Genomic DNA, 20,626 nt, shown 5'->3' with positions numbered 1-20,626 from the left:
ATAAAAATAGAAAAAAAAAAAAAAAAAAAAAAAAAAAAACAAATTCTTTAGAGCAATGTCTAGCATAATTTATTTTGAAGAATTCATGTACCATTCCACATAGGCTGTCTAAAATGGTAATGGAGAAGCATCCCAGCTTGATATCAGCAGTTACATTTTCCCGTGATTTTGGCTTCACAGAATCAGCAATTGTGAATGCCAACCGGCTCGATGGCTTCTTAAGATCCATACGGGCAAGAAAAGTGCATGCCTACAGAAACACAGAAAAGGATAAACATTATAATTTCCTTCACACTAGAAAAGGTTTAAAGAGGATCAAAACGATAAGTTGGAAAGACTATGGATTCTGAAATTTTAAACACAAAATTTTGACATAAAATTTGTTGAAACACACCGCGATCTCCACATACCACACATGAAAATGAGAAATTTAGACAAGTAGGTCATTTTTGCTTTCAACTTAACCTGATTTTCGATTTTCCAAATGCTCCAGCACTGAGATGCTTTAGTGCTTGGAGATCTTGAAATAGGCACCTCAATAATATTAGCTTGGTTCACAATATCCAACCTCGGGCAACAAAATGAATTCAAGAGTGGTGCTTCATCTGTTCTGGTGACAACACATCCTAGTGAAGCATAACCAGGAGGAGCAATTGGATACCAGAAGAAGACTTCATCAAAACCTTTCCCAACAATATTGGCCACTTTAGTGAACTGGACAGGCTTTGAGGAGATTTCAGGATCCCCAATCTTGAATATTATGCCCAGGGCAGGAGGTTCTGAGCTGGAAGAAAGAAAAGATAGTTCCTCCATTTCATTAGTGGAAACTCATGAAAACAGAGATCAATCGACAAGGAAATTTGACAAATGAAATGCATAAAAAAATGTCTGACCCTTCAGTTATGCAATCTCCTAGTATGGCATAACCTGGACATGCAATAGGTCGCCATATTGAGACGGGTCGACGGATCTCACTACCTTTGTCCCACCATATTCTCTCAAAGTTTGGAGTTGACATATACGAGTTAGTTGCTTTTGAAATTGATCTACTAATGTCCCATCCAGACGAATTAGCACTATTGTTACTTGTTTGACTTCCATGGTCATGTTCATCAGCCAAATCTGATACCGCATCTCTAGATAACGATTGATTTCGGATTGAGTTCCATAGAAGAAGATGATTCAGATCACCACCACTATCTCTAGGAGGGTATTCAGTAGAAGAATGGGCATAAAAAGATGCAATGACATTGTCTAGACGCCATATGCTCAAACCAGATTCAGACTGAGGATTTGGTGCAGAACTAAAAATGCATTCCGAATATGTTGAAGATGCTACAAGGTCGGTTCGTAGGCAATAAACAATGTGAGTCGGTGGCAGTTCGCATCCTACATGTGCTACACATCCCAGTGCTGTGTAACCAGGAGGTGCAACAGGCGCCCATAGAGAACAATCACGATCAAAACCAGAATGGCTTTCACCTCCAAACCCTTGAATACCAGGTAATAAGCAAATGAAATTGAACCCAACAGGTTTTTGCACACGGCCATATGCATTACTCACAGCCATGACTGCCTGTGAAGGAGGAATTGGCCTGATACATGAAAATAACTTGAATTAGGAAAACATGATATAAAAGAACAGTGTTCATGTTCAGGCATCTATCAAAAACATTACTAGAAGAAAATGGAGAACTTATGATGAAGCATTAGCGTTACCATTTTATAATCTTCTTTAGAAAAGAAAAAAATAATTATCGAAGATAGGTGAATGAAATGCTTGGCAAAACTAGAGGGATGGGTATAAATACAAGTTCATACCAAGTCAAAGGTAAAATAGAAAATTTGCAGTAGTCATCAGCAATAGTAAAATTCTATAGCGAATCTTCATGGAGTGGAATATGTTGTTGATGGTAAAATCAGGAGTATCAAAAGTAACTTAGTGAAAAGGAGGGAATAGATGATTGAAATGAGAACATCACAGAAAAAATGAATTAGCCAACTGTTGTAGAGTTTAGAGAAATAATTATGAAAGCTGATGCAATCCCTGATATGCTTCAGTGTTTTCTGAACTGATGGGTTGATTGTGTAACAATTTTTACAGGTTTTGGACATATTGTATAATATCTTTAACTTAACAGGTAAAAGACATTTGAAAACATATGATAAAAAATCATATTTTTCTAGCAACAGAGTTTTAGGACAACAGGTTGAAGTTTAGAAATGTAAAAGGAATATTCCCCAGAACATAACATAGAACCTGTGCTTATCCTTGACAGTCAGGAGTTATGTGACATGTTTGCTTTTGATATATTTCAAATATACCCAGATGAACACTAAAAGCCAATCAACAGGGGGGAAATATTCCTCCAAGTAACTTAACAATTCAATCAGCAGTACTTGGAATAGAACTACAAAAAACTATGATAGATACAAATAGGATGCACCCTACCAAGAAAATCCTAACAGTGATGGAGAAAATATAAGTCGCAAGTCCACTGAGATAACATGTTCTTCTTAGTAGTCAATCACTATAATGTAAAGAAAAGGAATAAAAGAAAAACTTAGAATCCTATGAACATTCAGCCATACTGAACTACACAAACAAAATAAAACTTTAAAAGCCACTTAATGTTACCTTGATGTCACACAATCTCCCAGTATAACATAATTTGATGGAGGGTGAGGCCTCCAAAAGGTAAGGTGATTATAAGGGCCATTTTCTGCACAAATATACCCCAAATGTAGATAAGAGCATCAAAGAGTCAAAGTCTTGAATAAAAAGGAACTATAATTCCATGGAAAAAGCTAAAATAGTAATATAGAAGATAAATAATCAAACTATGGAAAAAGTTAAAACAGTAATATCAGAATATAAACAATCAAACTACTTCAATGGTTCAAGGACAACCTCTAGGGGAGACCCAAACTCGGTCAAAGTTGGAGCAAGGTGCCAGGGGAATCGCATTTCCAAATTGCAATGCTGTAGTAGCTTGATTCAGCAAGTTAAGCAGAAGAGAAATGACACTCAATGAAAGATGCACACATATATCCGTTGATATCAGAGACATGCTCGTTTTCTCTTTAACAGAGGTATATCCTCCTGAAATATCCACTGGATCAAGAATCATGAGACCAGAACCAGCCTCAACAGTCAGATCTTTCACGAGGGCTCTAATCCAGATATCATTTTCTTTGGATGCATACCTGTTAACAAAAACAGAGATTCAAAAGTACAGCTCAGTTAGTAGTCATATTGCTGCGCAATATGATTACCATCACAAGGCATAGTGGTGGAGGGGGGGAGAAGCAGGGAGGAATTTGTGGTGTCATACTAAAATATGTTTGCTAGTTGTAACTATCACCAGTAAGAGTCCTTTTATAAAAAGTTATCTGAATATCAATGTAACAGTTGAGATTTTAAATTTCAAATCGATTCTTAACCCACAGTGCTTTAGAAAAACAGAAATTGAAGAAAAAGGGACCGATTTCTTAGCTTACAAGTATGGAGCATGGAGCAAAATTGGTCAACAGTTCAACACTAAAGGATGGAGAACATAAAAATGAAATTGTGAGGCACAGACATCAAAACACACACACAAAAGAAGTGCATCGAAGAAAAAAGAAGCAAGGCTTTTTTGCAAACTAGTTTTATTAATTAGCTTCCAAAAAAACTGAAATGTGCAACAAAAGGTTGCAAAGAAATAAGCAGGCCATTCTTACATGAAGCTCAAATCCATTTTTGCTCTTAGGAGCTTTTCACCATATGAAGAATCATCCAGTGAAGATTTTGTACCATCATAGAAAGTGAACTCTGGAAAAACAACCTAAACATGGACACAAACATTGCAAATGAAATAGGTCAGATCACAACAGAAAGAATTGGATAACCAAAATTGATTCATTATTGCTAAGAAACATCATCAAAATGATTCTATGCAGAAGACCTTACACCTTATAATCATCCCATTACAGCAAGAAACTCCACTAAACAATTTGTTTAGCAAATATTTCAGGGAGATCGTGTAACCACCCCTTAGATGTCCTATTTTTCTTTGAACTAAGGAGAAACCCTCACTTGTCAATCAGAGGGCAATGGTGCAGAAGAATACACAAAAGAAGAAGCTGGCAGCATTCATAATATATAACAACAGACCATATGCCTCTCTTTCCATGTAAAACAACCAGCAACCAAAAAAACAGGGACCATGAAAAGGTTAAGGGAATTTAAAGCCTAGATGGCAGATTACTATGAGAACAGAAGCTAATAAAACAGCATCAATAAAATAAAATAAAAATACCTGGGATTCAAAAGTGAAACTCTGCAGCCTATTTGAATCGTTTTCAGAATCAGAAGAGTTTAAGACATCTGATTGTTCATGCATGTAATCCAAAATCTTCTTGTCGTCATCAGATGAAGAATTGTCTAGCAACGAAATGTCAACACCATCTTCAATGGAGATCGAATAGCTGCTATCATTACTCAAGTATGCATATTTCCTCAAAAGGGAACCATTCTGATGGGCAAAAACAACATGTCAAATAATAATGAAGACAGTAGTCCATCTGGATGTTATTGCAAATAAAGGCAACATCTTAGATACATGTCAACAAAGCAAAAATAAAGGAAATAAAAATAAAAAAGATAACAAGTTTTGCTTTAATAAATGGATTTTATTTCACAAGTTCAACACAAATGAGTACATGTAACATGTTCAAGCATGAAAAAATGAGAGTCTCAAGCCTATTCTCAACTTTGACTTTCAATTCTCTTCAAAATCATACATGGATCTGTTGTCAAGAGAAACTTCTTTCTGAGAACACTACATCATGCCCAAAAAAACAGAGAGAGCAAGCTTTGCAGTAAATAACTAGGACACAAAACAGTCATAAAAGGTGTGATAGTTTTCAGAGGAGGTGAAAAGTGTAAGCTGTAAGTACCTCAATTTTAACATTGACAAACCGCAACCTCTTACCACGTCCAATAACTATAATTGGTCGAGATCTCCCTGAATGGAATTCCTTTGTGTCTGTTTCTTCACTTAAACAGATAATCTTTCCACAACCATCATATGTATATTCATCAACTGTCTTAGCATCTGCTACTAGTTGTCTACTTGGAGACAAGTGAACCACATCCTCACTCTGTTTGTAAACAGATTCAGAAAGCACTATGCTATTGCTTCTGCTAATGGGATCCTTCTTAGGATCAATAAATTCCTCCCTTCCAGTTATAGTTCCCAATGATGGCACAAAATACTCACCCACGGCTAGAAGGAAATCTGGTACAACAAGGACACGTGGCTGCTGAATGCGAACTACAAATGATTGGGAGGAAGGCCTCCATCTATAGTCCATTAGAAACATTGTCGAATTTGGTGCATCAGCCTCGACGGCATATTCAGAGTTCATTCCCCTAAAGCCTTTTCTATTTAGAGAGTATGGGATGTTTCCACCAGAAACTTGTTTGGAAGCATCAGTTGATGATCCAAGCATCAGACGCATTTCAGGTTTTGTATCTGGCTGAATGTCCAAGATAGAAAATTTTGAAATAGTTACATAAAGATCTGTTTCAGGCAACGAAGTCATCCTGTATGATACCCAAAGACCTTCTAGCTGCAAATGCAAACAATCACACCAGGTAAGTACAACCCACACAATTGGAAATAAGAACAATGTGTGAACACAAACATGTGAAGGGTTCAAATATCTAAATCATTCCAAAGTAAAAATATGAACTATGACACACAACACACACCCAAATACAAACGTGCAAATTTCAAGATGTTTATTAATCAACAAAGGTACTCACCTCAAGACGTGCTAAAGGTGACTCATGAACACCATTACACAACTCCAACAGTGCATAATTAACTTCAACTGCCACTATAGTGACAGTTTGTGAGAGGACTTGACTATTTGTGTTGACCTTATCTACCAGCGGCCGAATTGCATCTTTCGTATCAGATTTGCAGCCACGAAAACTTGGTGGAATCCTTGGCTCTTCAAGTAAATTCAAGCGCATACAATCAACAATTATGCTGTATTCTTTATCAGATATGACTCCACGAAGGAAATCCACCTGCTCAAAACATTTGTCCACTCCACGAGAATTACCAAACAGGAGCAACTAAAATACTTCAACGACAAGATTTGAAGAAAAAGTGGTCATACTGGATGCAAACAATCCAGAAACAACTGTTACCTTAACTTCAAGAGAGAATGTTGGGACTTTTCTAAAGACATCCCGCAAACTACGGCGCACATAAATATCCAATCCTTGGCCTTCTTGTATCATAGGCTTGCCTAAACAACCGTCAACTCCTACAGACATGTTGATTCCCTGAATCTGAAATTTTAAGACAGGTTAAACTACAATTCAGAAATGGAAAGTCTAAAATAATGACAATAAAAATAAGGAAATCTACCTCGGCATGAAGAGCATCAATGTGGACAGCTGAAGGATCTTTCTCTGCAGAACCATGCCAACTTAATTCATTTGTCACCTGTAGCTGGCCCAGATCAAGTTGAATGAACCTGCAATTGTCGACAACATATTACAAGGGTTATGGAATAACAACAGAAGAACTGCAAAATATTGAAAGCAACAAACTTCCAAAAAAAAAAACCTTGAATCAATGAGCGTATTGTAATAAAAGATTTTGGGGTTCGTTTGGTCTGTTAGGGGTGCGTGGGTGGTGGGTGGGAAGGAGGGGAGGGGAGTGGACACCACTAAACATGAACCTTAAACCCTAGGAAAAAAACTTATCCAAGCTCCCATGCACAAATGAGGACTGGGATTTCCAGATCACAGATGGCAAAGCATAGACTGTAACTGTGTAGTAAAGCAGTGTTTTTATCACGTTAAATCCACTGATGTTAGCAGCAAACAACTAAATCCAAACTTATGTATTATTCAGAACAGCAGCCAAGTGCAAACTGTATCAACAAATTGAACTTTTCAATGACTAGACTGCTGCTACAGAAGTTTCACGTGCAATATCTTGCGCCAATAAGAAGTTCTTTGCAAGCACAATCTCTCAGGAATATAATTTCCATTAACAAGAAATTTTCTAAATAGCTCAATCAAACTTCATATGTCATGAACAAAAAGAATACGTACTCTTTGCTCATGGAATTCCTAGGAATGATGATGATAGGAGTGTCAAGTGAGAGGTCCAACTTTAATGCGGTGGCTCCATCAATCTCATACTTCTGGATTAGCCACTCAAATCCCCCTACTTTATCAACAAGTTTTATTGCTTCTTCAGTGTTTGGGGTTGCAAGTTCCATAAAGTATGCAGTTATCTGCAGAAACATGTGATACATACAGCCAAAGCCGTAAGGTAAGAACATCCAATTTTTTCAGGAAAAAGAAGAGGAAATGAAACCAGCAAATAAAACCCATCTACATCACAAGGCAGACCATGAGAGGCTCAATCACTACAAGCACTAGCAGTTAAAATTAATAAACACAGATAGACATGTAAAGAAGATACCAGCACACATGCCATGAACCAAATAATTGCCAGCTGTATTCCGACTCACCTCCTGGACAAACCTATAGAGGAAAATAATGCATGCAGCAGAAAGTTGGCCACTCAACTTGTAATCATATCCTTCATAATCATCATCTTCAGCACTGTACGAGCTAAAATTGAACTGGAAAAGAAAAACCAATTTACCTATTTTTTTCAAAGATACAAAAGATTCATAACTGAAGAAAAAACGATTTTACCCACAAACTATTAGAAGCTATGATAATATTCAAGGTAATACCTTGATAAGGGAATCAAGTCCCGGATTACGTAAGTCACAAACCCAACTCCAACATTGATTAGTTTCTGGTGACATATCACAGAGCCTGAAATTTCCTAACATGCCTTCAATAGAAAGAGAGCTAGGATGGACCTTGATAACCAAACAAATGAAGTCAGAATCACAGCACAGATGTAAGGATCTTGAAAGCAACTATAAAACAACTCTTGGAAAACACAATTTGCCAGTCCTTAGCATCTTCTAGCAGGTAATTAAAATTCATGATAGCATTTTAAATCTTGTAGTAATTTTGCAGCAGAAATTAAGATAAGAAAGGTTATTAATAATCATAATCTCCTCACCCTGAGATCCAGAACAAAACTTTCTTGCACAAGCATAGCGAGTTGAGAATCATCCTCCTTGTTGAGAAACACAGTGACACTGTCAACATTCATGTTTAAATAGAAAACCACACGATTTTTACCATACCCCAGCAGCCCTTTTATACGCCCTGTGACTTCAGTCATTTCTTTCAAGGAAGACTTATCATCTGAGATTTCAGTCATGTTAGTACCACTTTCAGAAGAATCCACATAGCTGAGGTCAAAGCCAAAACCTATTAGAGCAACAAGAGTAGGTCTATTGCAGAAGAATTCTAGTTTGGACATGCGAATGCTCATCTGAAAATTTCAAAGATATTTATCATTAAAGCAATTTCAAGCATTAATTAACAAGTTAAACTAAAAATCTGTGATATTCAAGTTTGGTACCTGTGTATCTATACCATCATAATCAGGTGAAGAAGAACTTTGCATCGAGAAAGTAACAGAAACAAAATCAGAATTATCACTACCGTGTGCCTCATAAAATATCTCATCAGGAATTTTTTTTCCTTGTAACAGATCTTGCTCAAGAGTCAAGGATTCAGGAGACTCAAATTCTGAAGAGTCATTGGCATCTCCCATAATTCCAAAATGAGAGACGTCCATTTTTGGTGACCAAATGCCCCCATCTGCTAGAGACAAAAAATCTGGCAAAGCATCCTTAAAAGTATCCTCCTCATCATGAGATACTATGGGCATCCCCATCCCTAGAGGATCAACATTGTGAGAGGATACAAGAAACTTGTCATTCTTTAGCACTGAGCAGGCTAAATACCGTGGATTTGCAGATTGGCGGCTCTTAAGCTCATCTTTAATTTTCAGGGAATGCAGCTTCATCTTTACTCTAAGATCACCCTCTGCACGAATCATGTGCACCTGCAAAATAATGCACTTTAAAAATGTAGTACCAAGTACTATGCAAGGATATTATATCCAACATGAGTAGCTGATCAGGAAAAGACAAGTCTCGCAAAAGAGGAAAGTAAATCAGGCAAATTGACATTTTACTAAGCAAAAATAATATCCTGTTCTAGCAGTGAGATGCTGACATTTCTGTACACACTTTCAAATATTTTCTCATACACACAAACCCATGCATGCTCTCATGCATAGTGAGTGCATATAAAGAACCTAACAATGAATCAGACACCCAGTCAAATTATAACCCTTATTGGGGAAAATGAGTTCATCAAAATACTGAAGAAATATGTGAATTATTCATGCCAGATAAAAATAATGAACATTCTTAATCACATTTCCAACAAGAGATCATTGTTGTGGAGCACAAACAAGCTGCACCAACCTTTCCCCCGCCAGCATGAACCTCGATAATAAGAGTCTCTCCAAGTTTCCCATCAACTTCATCCCCATTCTGCACAATAATAGCATATGTGTTGAAATATTCAATTAATAAAACTTGGATGCAACAAGAAAAGACAGGGAACTGCAATAATTACATAAAAGACCCCAACCAGTTAAAATTAGATTTCCTAAAAAATGATTCCCTAACCTTTCCATATATGAATAACTTGGCCTCCACAAGTGCCCCATTGATGACAAGGTCTGCTGTTCTCAGAGTTGGTGTTTCAGGTTCTCCAAAGTTGGATGCAATGCCACTTGTTTCTCCAAGCACATCCATTGATGGAGGAGCCTTCATCAAGAATGATTATGAATTAGTGAACTCTTAAAATTTAAACAGGCAAAATTAGTAATTCATAATAATATTGTTTTCATACAGAAGCTAGATAGGTAGCCTGTATAAGTCCTTTCAACCAACACGTTTTCTCCTCATCATCCTGAAACTCTAAAATCCAGGTACTAGAAGATTCCAACGCCTGAAAAAATAAAGAATTAACTCATAAAAGATTTCAATGCAGGAAACGGAAAATCAAACAGAACATAAGCATTAATCACATGTCATACAAATTTAATTTTCATTAGCTTTGCCTTCAAAGCTCTGTGAAATTTTTCCACATAAAATTTATCACTTCAAGAGAAAATCTATTCACGTGTGTGAGAGATACAAAGGGAATGACTTTGGCTTTAATGGGGCTAGAACAAAGACAGGGCTTGAGCCACTATCATGATCTTCATATGCAAGTTGAAATTTAAGAGATCAGGTTTATTCCTCTTCTATTGACCAGAATTCACAAATTTTCAATCAAATATGGGTATGAGGGTGTCTACACATGCATGTCAGTGCTGGTGTGTGCATGGGGGAGAGAGATAGGAAATGTTTAGCTTTCTCAGGTTTAAAATCAAAAGGGTGTTTGAGCCACTATCGTAATATTGAGTGAGTGATAAAATTTATTCTTCTGGTTGACCATGGACTTGCACCTTGTCCCATGCCACATGCAACTGTCAAATTATTTTGCTCTGATGTTTGTTTCAGAAAACCAATCAATACTAAAATAAATCTACAACTATGGTTGTCACGGGATAAAAATGAACAATTACCTAGACAAAGATTGGGATGAAGCTATCTCAGAACACAGCATTAATTTAGAAAAACATGACTTACTTGCTGAATGTCCATTCCCCTGAAACTCACAGCAACACAGAATTGGGAACCACCAACACTTGATGGAGGAACCTCATTTATCTGTCTACCAGCCATGCTGCAGAAATTGAATTTTTATAAAAGTGAAGAACCTCAAGCTCCAAGAGCAATATATTTTAATAAAAGTATCACCAACACACAGCAATTAAACAAACTCAAGGAGGAGAACAATCACAAACCAGAAAGTCATCACATTATGAAACAAAGACTTGATAATAACATATCAATGATAACAAGACTTCAGGAAAGACTATAAGTGCTAACAGTGGAAGATTACTAGCAAAGAAAAAATCAAAAAGCCATAAAAGAAAAGAAACGATTGAAAAGGCAAACCTCAAGTATCGCTGGTAGCTTTGGGACTTCTGACATTCCATAACATAAAGATATAGTCCAGATAACACAAGAAAACAGGGTTGCCAATGAGCCACAGAATTGCCAATCCCCTGTGCCAACATAAATGTTATATCAATGATTAAAATGCTTGAACCCCATGTCCAGCCAGATGAAAGACACAAGGGCATACCCTCCAAACAAGGATTCTAGAATCGGTAGCAAGATCAGCAGAACTCCAAGGAGCAATCTGGGTTTGAAAATTATCGACGGTAGACTGACCATAGTTGTCAACTGTATTGTACAGTATGTTCACCAATTCCATAAGTCTAGAGTATCTTGCTGGTGAAAAGTGAATGCCAAGATTTGGCACTTGAACAGAAATCCGTGTTGAAGGATAACTAGGGTGGTGTGCTTTGATCTTCAACAAACAGTTTGTAAACAAACAACAAAAGAAGAGCTTTTACATCAAGGACAATCCACAACAAAATACAAAAGAAAAATGAAAGCTAATGTATGTTAAAACAGCAGGTTGACAATTTCATGAATCTGCAATATCCGGGCAATAGACGTAAATGCCAATATGTATTATGGTTGACACCTAAGACCATTTAAGGTTAAATCCAGAGCAAATCCTTTTACATTAAACATGATAACAGATAATGAAAAAAGTAAATGTTATACCTGATCAACAATTACAGCCATTCCACACCTATCAATAAGAGAAAAGTAATTGTCAACTTTTTCTGGTATCTGGGATGTCAGTGACTGGCTATTATGATTTGGCACAACCACTGTGGAGTTGTAGCAGTGAGAATCACAGTCCGTAAAGAAAGCAGCGATATCTCTGCCAGATATGTAGAAACGAGAATATATACTGTGCCTCTTTTCATCAGACTGTGTTTCCTGCAACGTTAATATTTATGTCAAGCAAAGCCAAGGTAAGAACTGCTTGAAAAAGGTCATGAAAAGAAGCATACCATAGTGTGTAATGTGAAGTGACCAAAATCCAAAAGAAAATGCATATCACAGTTGGAAGAACTGACTGTCCTCATAGGAACTGTAACTTTTGGAGCATCCAGATCAATGTCAAGGGCAAATCTGGAAAACCAAGAAGATAAATGAATCAACCACTTATCATTTGCTTCCCTCCTCAGATTGAATAAAAGATAGGGTTGACAAAATGAAAGGCAACAACATGAAGCCTAAGCTTCTACCAACCCATCGAAAGCAACCTCATTGCATAAGCTTACATGCATCAAGTAACATTCAAGCAGAAAGCAATTATGTTATTAAGGGAAATATTGCCAGGGTGTTTTTGTAATTTCTTACATACTCTATATAAATATACACGTGTGTGGTGTGGTCTCGTGAGTATGACATGACACGTCTCTCCCATTCCTATTTCTTTCCTCTTCTTTCATCCTTTCTTCTTCTTCTTTCTCTATTTTTCAGTTATTTCAATCTAAGAAAACCAACGGAAAAGGTTATTTTTATATCTATTTAACTGATATTATAGGAAAAACCTTTTTAGTTTCAACAAGTACAAGGAATTTGTCTCCAAAAAAAGAAAAACAAATTTACCAATAAAATGAGGTCAATTTTTTAGTTAAACCCGAACCCATGACACTTTTTCCCCAGCACAATACCCTAATATAGCTCAACTTGATATCATGGAACAAAAAAATTTAAGCGACTTATTTGGCACATGAGAGAATTTTAGCAGCCCAGCCTCTTGGTATTAATAGAACCAACATATTCTCACCAATGTATGTAAACTACCATATCCACATCCACTGCTTAGACTTGTTCTACATGCATCTGCTAACTCTTCAACATTTTACACCATAATGACTGATCTCAAAGTCATTACCAACCTTCCAATTTATAGACAGTATGCACAACATTCAATACATGGGGATTGAAATCTCAAACAACAGCATGTGAAAAAATAATAAATATGCAAACAGATGGAGGAACAAAAAATGAAAAACAAAATGAGTGTTAATTGACCTGCTTTGTTCCTCTAATACCATTTGAAATTGCTCTTGCGCTCTTCGAGTCACTTTCTCAATCTTCATCTGCATGTGGCATTGAATGAATAGAGGGTTAATTTACTAACCATGTGGTTTCGTATTCAAGATATTGACATAGATACCTGCAAAGCATTTGCAGTTTCTAATGCAACAGTAGGGCTAACTGCATTACTTCTCCTCACAAACTCAAAAAAGCGATCAAAACTTTCCATTAAAACCTGCAACCAAATAAGAAATGAAGCTTTGTATGGCATGTGCAGTGAAATTGGAAGTGGAAAAGGAGGAGAAATATATGAGCAAATAAGCAAATAGTAAAATGCCACCACAAGCATATCAAATCTCGTGCCAAAGGACACTGAGACTACCAACTCAATCAAGAAAAGAGTATCTATTACTTTCTTTAAAAATCAATTCAATCCATTCTGTTGCCAAAAACATCCATCAGAAGTCCTTGAATGCGCAACTTGCCAGGTAAGTGTATCCATATAATTTATAAATTTTAAAGAAAAGAGTATCTACAACATCAAAAATCAATTCAATACGTTCTTTTGCCAAAAACATCCATTGGAAGTCCTTGAAAGGGCAACTTGTCAACTCTACCACCTCTCTATTCCTCAAAGAAATGCATGTTTATAGTTGATCAAAAACAAATTGAAAAACCAACATAAACTGGAAGCCACTCTTTATAGGCACAGCCAGTGATATAAGTAACAACTACATGCAAATGCTGCAAGCAAAGGTGACCCTCCTTTCCCATCTCTCTCAAAACACTACAAAATTACCGTAACATGGCAAGGCGAAATTGTGGCTGACAACCTCCAGTCAACATTCTCCCCCACTGGGGAATGTACAAAACTGGCAGATAATGCATTCACCTTCTGTTCACTAGAAACGCTCTGGGAAAAAAAATGCAGAAAGCAATTAGAGAGAAAAAATCAACCTTTAGTCACAACAACTTTAGTCGCAGCAACAGCCTTACTCCAAATAAAATCAGAATAAAAATCCATGAACACAAGTCAGACAACTAAAATGAGAAATTTCATTCAGAAAGATTTCAAAAACTGAAAACATTGATCAATATTGAAATGAGGCTCTACAATTTACTTTCATATCAGCACTTAATCATGAACTCAAACATTTACCACATACTATATCAAATCTTGCACCATAGTGAACAAACCTGTGCAAGTGAACCTTCTGGTGCAGATAAACCATATAATTTTAGGGACACATCACAGTGGGTAGCGCGATTTTTTAATTTGGTTGAAACTTGAAGCTGCTCAAATCTACCACAGACAATCTCAGTCTGATTTATGTCAATTATCCTGGCAGCAGCCTGCTTAACAGACACAGTCACTAAATACCGAATCATATTCTGCATGTCCTTTCCTGAATGTGGCATTAACTCTTCGTCTGACTGGTAACTAAGCAATTTATTAATTGCAAGCCATTCCTCTTGAGTCAGCTTTTCTTCTCTTAACTGGGATGCTTCAGAAGCATCCCCATCAGAGGCTTCTTCAGAATTTGTACGCCTGAGACAAAGGGTAAATCAAAATAAAGGCAAACACACAGAGACAGGAACGATAAGCAAATTTAAGTTTCATTAATACAGATGGTTGAACACAAAATAACAGTAGATAAACAGAAAAAACAACCAAAAGCAAAGTAATTTATTTCAAGGAACAGGATGTGAAAATAGAGTTGCCACCAACCATCCAAATGAAAACCAGCCTTTCTTTTTTAGCCTCCTCTGCTCAGCAGCTTCCTTTGTTTTCAATGATTCAGCCTTGGCATGTGCAAGTAACCTAAATAATGCACATAGATGGATACACAAAACCAAGTAAACCAAAAATATGAATTGCATTTTCAACTACTATCAGCATTCAGTAAAAGGAGCCTCAAACCTGTAAAACTTTATATAAAATGTCCAATACTAAATATTTGAGCATTAGCAAACAATTTTTTTTTTAATAACCAATAAACAAGTTCTGTCTACCTCCACAAGAGAATAACTTTAGAATCAAGATCTTTCTCCATTTCTCTAAGTTCCGAGGTGCTAGCATTTGATGATTGTTGCAGCATGGCAGCATACAATTGAACATAATGGCGACGAAGCTGACAGAGATGCTGAATGCGGTCCCATGAGAATCGGTAGCTAAAGCATGGAAAATCATCTAGTAAGTTTCAATTTCAGGAATAGAGCATGTCAGCTAGAATGATAAATGCAAAGCTTTTGTCTAGATATGATACACCAATTAGAATAAGAATATCTAACATTTTAAACATATTTTCAATTCAATCCTCTTATTAAAATACCAAATGAAAAGAAAAGACTGGAAAAAGCCTGGATAATAACATGTCAGTACCACATTTTTCGCTGCTGTAGAACAGCTTGAGCAGCATATCGCCACCACAGACAAGGATTGTCAGAAACAGGGATCTTAGGTCTTAAATGGGAAATTTCAACATATGTCTTGTATCTTGAAACAGCTTCCAAAAGTTTTATCCAATCATGATATTGCACCTGTGAGAAAAATCGAGTTGTACCTGACTTGAGAACTCAAGGCCAAGAAAACAAAAGAGATGCTTGAGAAATTCACTAGATTGTGTTTTATTGGTGGCAAGCAGTGCGAGAACCCTAGGGTATTGGCCTGGACTGAACTAAATTAAATAAAAACACTTTTATCCCCCATACCCCCCCCCCCAACCTACTAAGGAAAAATGAAAGAGAATAGCAATATCCTGCAATTCCCCACAACAAAAAGCACAGTGGAGCATGCTGGTGATATAAAGCAGAATAGAAGCAATAGGAAACAAAATTTGCAGTACCTCTGTAATTGTTAATGAGACATCACTTAGGACAAGAGAAGCCTTCTCAAATGGAATCTCTGGATCACTTCTTTCTTGTTTTCCAAGACGATGATATTTAAGGGCTCCATTGATTGGTGACACCAAGTAGTTACGATTCATAGCCCATTTGGACACCATACCATGACCAGTAGAGGGTTCATTTACACCGTCTTCAAATATCTTAGGGATAAGCCAAAATCATCAAAGAGAAGAACAAAATTTTGATAAGTAACTACTTGATAATGGAGATTAATAATTCCATAAACAGCTACCGACCTCAACCCATTCCTCAGGACTTAAATCTTCCCACTTTTTGTCTTTCTTCCAAGGGAGGCTATCAGAATCATGATACACAGCAAGCCTCTCAAGTTGTAATGACTGTTAAAGCAAACAATTGTTGGCCCAAATAATTTGAAGGTCATGTAAATACCACTAGCATCATAAGACAAACTTGATAAATAAAAGCAAAGGAATTATTTTGATCACCGTCCAAAGAGATGCAAGCTTTATAAGATAAAACTAATAAATGAAAAGCAAAGAACATAGGAATACAGATCAAAAGGCCTATTAAATCAACTTAAATAGTGATTAAAATAGTCAGGTTGTCCCATCATGTAGAGGAACCACCATCATTTTGAATGATAAATTCTTTCCTATCACATCTCCAAAAGATACTGCACAACTAGACTCAAGTAATAGTACGCTTGATTTGAGAGGAAAGAGCTGGATCATCCTGTCTTTCCTTGAATGGTTCCTTTAAGCGAAGGAAGAGAATTCACAGGATTAACAACTCCCAGCACTTAAGGGGCAAGGGATGGAGGTTAAAGTAGACCACTAAGAATTTTGTTATAATCCGTTACTTCTTTCTACTTTTTTACGTCTAAAGGCACAACCTAAAAATATATATTTTTCCCTCTCTCCCTTACCACTGCCAATTCTTAAAAAGATCTTTCTCCAGCCACTAACAATATAGACCTTTTAATTTGCTATAATCCTCGAACATGAGTTTTTACCCCCTTAACAACCGCTCTTATTACAATCTAGCTCTAATGTTAATCTTAAAACATGTTCAATCAAAACATTCAGAGAAGTGGTTTGGTGGTTGCATAAATCATCTGTTTCTATCCGCTGCTGCCTAACAATAGATATACCAGTACCATGCACTAGAACCTCTTATGTTAACCTCAAAACAGGTTCAACAAAAACCTGAGATAACTGGTTGGGTGCTTACGTAAATCCTCTCTTTATATCTACTGTTGCCTAACAGAAGACATATCAGCAACAAAAGAGAGTGCAAAACTTGGATTAGGCAAATTCTGTAAATACACACATCTGAAGTCACAGCATTCCAAAAGAGGTAATATTATATCCAATTATTCTCACTGCATAAAAGGTTCAAATGCTATGCACTGTTTTCAAACATCCATTTCAGCAAAAGATCACAATAAGTAAAAAGACATGCTAACCTTCCGTAATCGATCCAAAGCACCACTGATATCAAATGTTTCAATACCCTGCTCATCTGTTGTGACAGCTGCCAGCTTCGCTAGGGTAACACCACAAGAAAATGGATGCCCAGGATGACTGCAAAATCATTAGTTAGTAGCTTAAATAAACAAGGGGCACCCATAATGGACAACAGAAAAGTAGAAAACGCGAAATCATTCATGGAATTGTGACATGAGAAACAAAATTAGTGTGTGGAATAGTATATAAATACAGATAAAAGAAATCAATAATAAAATTCTCAGCCAACCTGACTGAATCCTCATATCTGATATGCACATTGCTAATTGAAATTTTAAGATTTCCAATAATAGTGGCAATCAGAGAGCCCAGCCATGAATTTCCTGGAGAAGGCTGCAAAAGACTCAGATGTCAATCAAATTTCCTTACCATGCTGAATTCACCACATTTTTTTGATAATACAAAGCATGCACATGCTTTATGTGTGTCCATTTCAAATAAACACCAACAGAAATAGAGAGTTTTTTTTCTCTACCCTTCAAAGCCGAAACTGTTCAAACAGCCAGTCTAAAAATACTAGCAGGGGACAAATTGCCTCCAAACATCAATAAAAATAAAGCTTTTCACTACCCATGAGCATATGATTTGAATAAAGATTGCTAAAAGCTTTAGCAAGCCTAATCCAGTATATAGAAAGGTTTACGGAGAAAGCAACTAAATCACAATGAAAACAGAGAGCAGAAAGCTGCAGTCCATACACTTCCCAGCTTTGATCTAGTTGCTTCAAGAGTTGCAGATTCTGCTTCCTGCACAAGGAGAGAAGAAAATTTTAATTAGCAAGTTTGTTAGAGCCAAGATTTCTCCCTTTATGCAATGTAAATCAAGTGCATTTGAACAACACTAAAACAGAAACAGTTGACATTTTAAAAGCTATTGAGGCATCTCATGCACAGAGATGAGCAAAAACACGGGTAATTAATATGTGTCTGGAACACTTTTATGAAGACATATCATTAAAAAAAAAGCAACATGGTAATTATCTAGTGGTGTAATGGAAGGGCAGTGTGACTTTGGGGTAAAGTTATGGTGAATCATGGATCAAAAGGGGCTGCCAGTCTTGATGGATGAATAAATCTCACATGAGAAACCATGTTGTTGAGAGAGTAACATTCAATACAACCATAATGCAGTTAAATGCTTAAATGCATCATGAAAAAGAAAACAGGCCAAATTAAGAGGCACAATTAGTGCACAGGAAAGCATATGTATGAATGCCACATATATGAGCTTCCACCTCAATTTGTTGAAGTTTGGTTTCAAAAAGTTTTCTCCGGTCCTCCTCCTACATGAATAGTCAAGCAAGAAAAGATAAGAACCAACGTGGAAAGGAAAGATCATGGTCAAATAATCCAATAAAAATAATTATTCAGGTCGACAAAAGAGCGTTCTACCTTGAGAGTCCGGCTATCAGGGGCAGGGTGAGCAAGAATGAAGACGCGATCAACAAGAACAACCACAGGTTCTTTTCCTAAACTTTTCCAGGGAACCTGTAAGTTAAGAACAACGAAAGGGAGTAAAGAATGAAAACCAGAGAATTAGGACATGAGTATCGTTTGGAATGGAGAAGCTATAAGAAAAGTAGAAACATAATCAAATACAAGTTGTATTTCCCTCGTCACTAAACAAATAAGTTCTATCATGAACTAGTTTGGCACAGCTATAATGATCCTTTTGTGCCATTCCGCCTCAATCCCAAACTAGTTCCCTCGTCATTCTAACATTCATGGAATTCCTACTTGGTTCCAAACATTGATTTCCTTTCCACAACAGACGAATTTAACCATTCAAAGCCATCAGCCAGCTTAGCAGGTCATGAAGCAAGTCAGAATGACGACCAACTAGAAATCTTAAGCGCCATGTTTCACTTTACTCCTTTGCTCTGATTGGCAGGATTTGAAATTAGTTCTATGTGACCACCCTTTTAACACGCAAACAACAAGGGCTTTCACATGACAATATTGATCACAAATTTACTTTCTACAAATTGCTTGACTGCTTGATAGCTACAGGTCCTCCCCAGAAACCAAAAAAAATTGTTGTTATGCAATCCTAAACTATACAAACCATGAGCAAATGAAAATCCTAAGAATTCAGCCAGCTGGCTGTAGGTGACAACATTGGCTACCTTTAATGTAATAGTACCAACAAAACCAGCTTTGACAGTGACTGGAAGTTTTAGTGAATTTAGCGCGTCAGCCTTCAAATTCAAATCTTTGAGGACAACATCGCCTGCAAAAATAGAGGGAGCTAATAAGAAAAATAACGAAAAATAAATAAATGATAGGAAAACAAAAACATAATTCCCAACAAGACAATTTTGCATCCAGCGGTCATTTCACTGGTTTATTAACTAGAAGAATCACGAACCGAGTGCCTAAGATCAGCAAGATCACAAATCACAGAGATTTGAGGACAAACCTTTCCAGACACTTATTCTTAAAGCCTCCACTGACAGCCCGTGGACATATTCGCCCAGGTATCTTCGAAGCAAATGCAAAACCTGCAAACAAAAAAAAAATGTAGCCTACTTGAAGCATACTTGAGGATGAACAACGTAATTAAAGAGCATTTTCTCCTTCAAACACCAAAACAGTAATTTAAACTAACCGCTTCCGTTTCAGTATATCAAGAGATTATCTAACCAAGCATGTTACAAACGTGGAATGTTCATTAACGTAAAATTCAGGAAAACCATTAACAATACCCTAACAATGGTACAAAATACTAAAATGTTAGTTAAATTCCTAGTCACTTGTAATCATAATAAAAATCAATTCCTAATTTTACTCGACCGCAATTTAAACACGCAAAACATCACACTAAAAATATATTGATCATCCTCGCCAAATTTCAGTGTACACACTAAACTTACTTATCTACTCCCTGATTTTGTAAAAATAAACGAAAGTTCCGATTAAAAAAGAACAGAACAGATGGAGGAGAGAAGTAACATACATGAGCTTCGAACATGGTGAGTGATCAGGTTAGAAGCGAAATTTTTAAAAGGTTGGAGATGATCGAGGTAGAGGAATCGGCATTGAAGATGCAGGTGAGTTATGAGTGTAGATTTCGAAATTTTTTTGAGGGTTGGAGAAACCCTAATATCGATCTTGATCTCTACAGGGAGAGAGAACAGGAGAGACGAACGGGTGGAAGAAGGGTGCGAAATGAGCAGGATGGAG

General features: G+C 36.7%; 1 protein-coding gene across 1 annotated transcript in view; it reads right to left on the bottom strand.

Moving 5' to 3' along the window:
• Positions 1-20,626, bottom strand: part of LOC105122026 (calcium-dependent lipid-binding family protein) — a 34,819-nt gene extending 14,193 nt beyond the window's left edge. Inside the window, exons 1-41 of the mRNA XM_011020932.1 lie at positions 20,400-20,626; positions 19,863-19,944; positions 19,570-19,673; positions 18,836-18,931; positions 18,679-18,726; positions 18,143-18,190; positions 17,674-17,777; positions 17,384-17,501; positions 16,194-16,295; positions 15,897-16,097; positions 15,434-15,591; positions 15,064-15,222; positions 14,780-14,872; positions 14,248-14,599; positions 13,850-13,963; positions 13,190-13,285; positions 13,045-13,112; positions 12,012-12,132; positions 11,716-11,937; positions 11,225-11,452; positions 11,035-11,144; positions 10,663-10,759; positions 9,878-9,976; positions 9,652-9,792; positions 9,445-9,513; positions 8,529-9,017; positions 8,121-8,438; positions 7,780-7,911; positions 7,549-7,662; positions 7,124-7,308; positions 6,429-6,537; positions 6,206-6,349; positions 5,813-6,082; positions 4,942-5,616; positions 4,302-4,517; positions 3,724-3,827; positions 2,912-3,207; positions 2,639-2,723; positions 894-1,595; positions 466-784; positions 92-250 (exon numbers count right to left, since the gene is read on the bottom strand). Coding sequence (XP_011019234.1) covers positions 92-250; positions 466-784; positions 894-1,595; positions 2,639-2,723; positions 2,912-3,207; positions 3,724-3,827; positions 4,302-4,517; positions 4,942-5,616; positions 5,813-6,082; positions 6,206-6,349; positions 6,429-6,537; positions 7,124-7,308; positions 7,549-7,662; positions 7,780-7,911; positions 8,121-8,438; positions 8,529-9,017; positions 9,445-9,513; positions 9,652-9,792; positions 9,878-9,976; positions 10,663-10,759; positions 11,035-11,144; positions 11,225-11,452; positions 11,716-11,937; positions 12,012-12,132; positions 13,045-13,112; positions 13,190-13,285; positions 13,850-13,963; positions 14,248-14,599; positions 14,780-14,872; positions 15,064-15,222; positions 15,434-15,591; positions 15,897-16,097; positions 16,194-16,295; positions 17,384-17,501; positions 17,674-17,777; positions 18,143-18,190; positions 18,679-18,726; positions 18,836-18,931; positions 19,570-19,673; positions 19,863-19,944; positions 20,400-20,414 — 7,362 coding nt within the window. The 5' untranslated portion in view covers positions 20,415-20,626. The remainder of the gene's footprint in view (positions 1-91; positions 251-465; positions 785-893; positions 1,596-2,638; positions 2,724-2,911; positions 3,208-3,723; positions 3,828-4,301; positions 4,518-4,941; positions 5,617-5,812; positions 6,083-6,205; positions 6,350-6,428; positions 6,538-7,123; positions 7,309-7,548; positions 7,663-7,779; positions 7,912-8,120; positions 8,439-8,528; positions 9,018-9,444; positions 9,514-9,651; positions 9,793-9,877; positions 9,977-10,662; positions 10,760-11,034; positions 11,145-11,224; positions 11,453-11,715; positions 11,938-12,011; positions 12,133-13,044; positions 13,113-13,189; positions 13,286-13,849; positions 13,964-14,247; positions 14,600-14,779; positions 14,873-15,063; positions 15,223-15,433; positions 15,592-15,896; positions 16,098-16,193; positions 16,296-17,383; positions 17,502-17,673; positions 17,778-18,142; positions 18,191-18,678; positions 18,727-18,835; positions 18,932-19,569; positions 19,674-19,862; positions 19,945-20,399) is intronic.

The sequence above is a fragment of the Populus euphratica genome, unplaced genomic scaffold, assembly GCF_000495115.2.
Source record: "Populus euphratica unplaced genomic scaffold, PopEup_1.0 scaffold1.1, whole genome shotgun sequence".
Classification (NCBI taxonomy): Eukaryota; Viridiplantae; Streptophyta; class Magnoliopsida; order Malpighiales; family Salicaceae; genus Populus; species Populus euphratica.
This window is presented reverse-complemented; position numbering and strand designations above follow the sequence as displayed.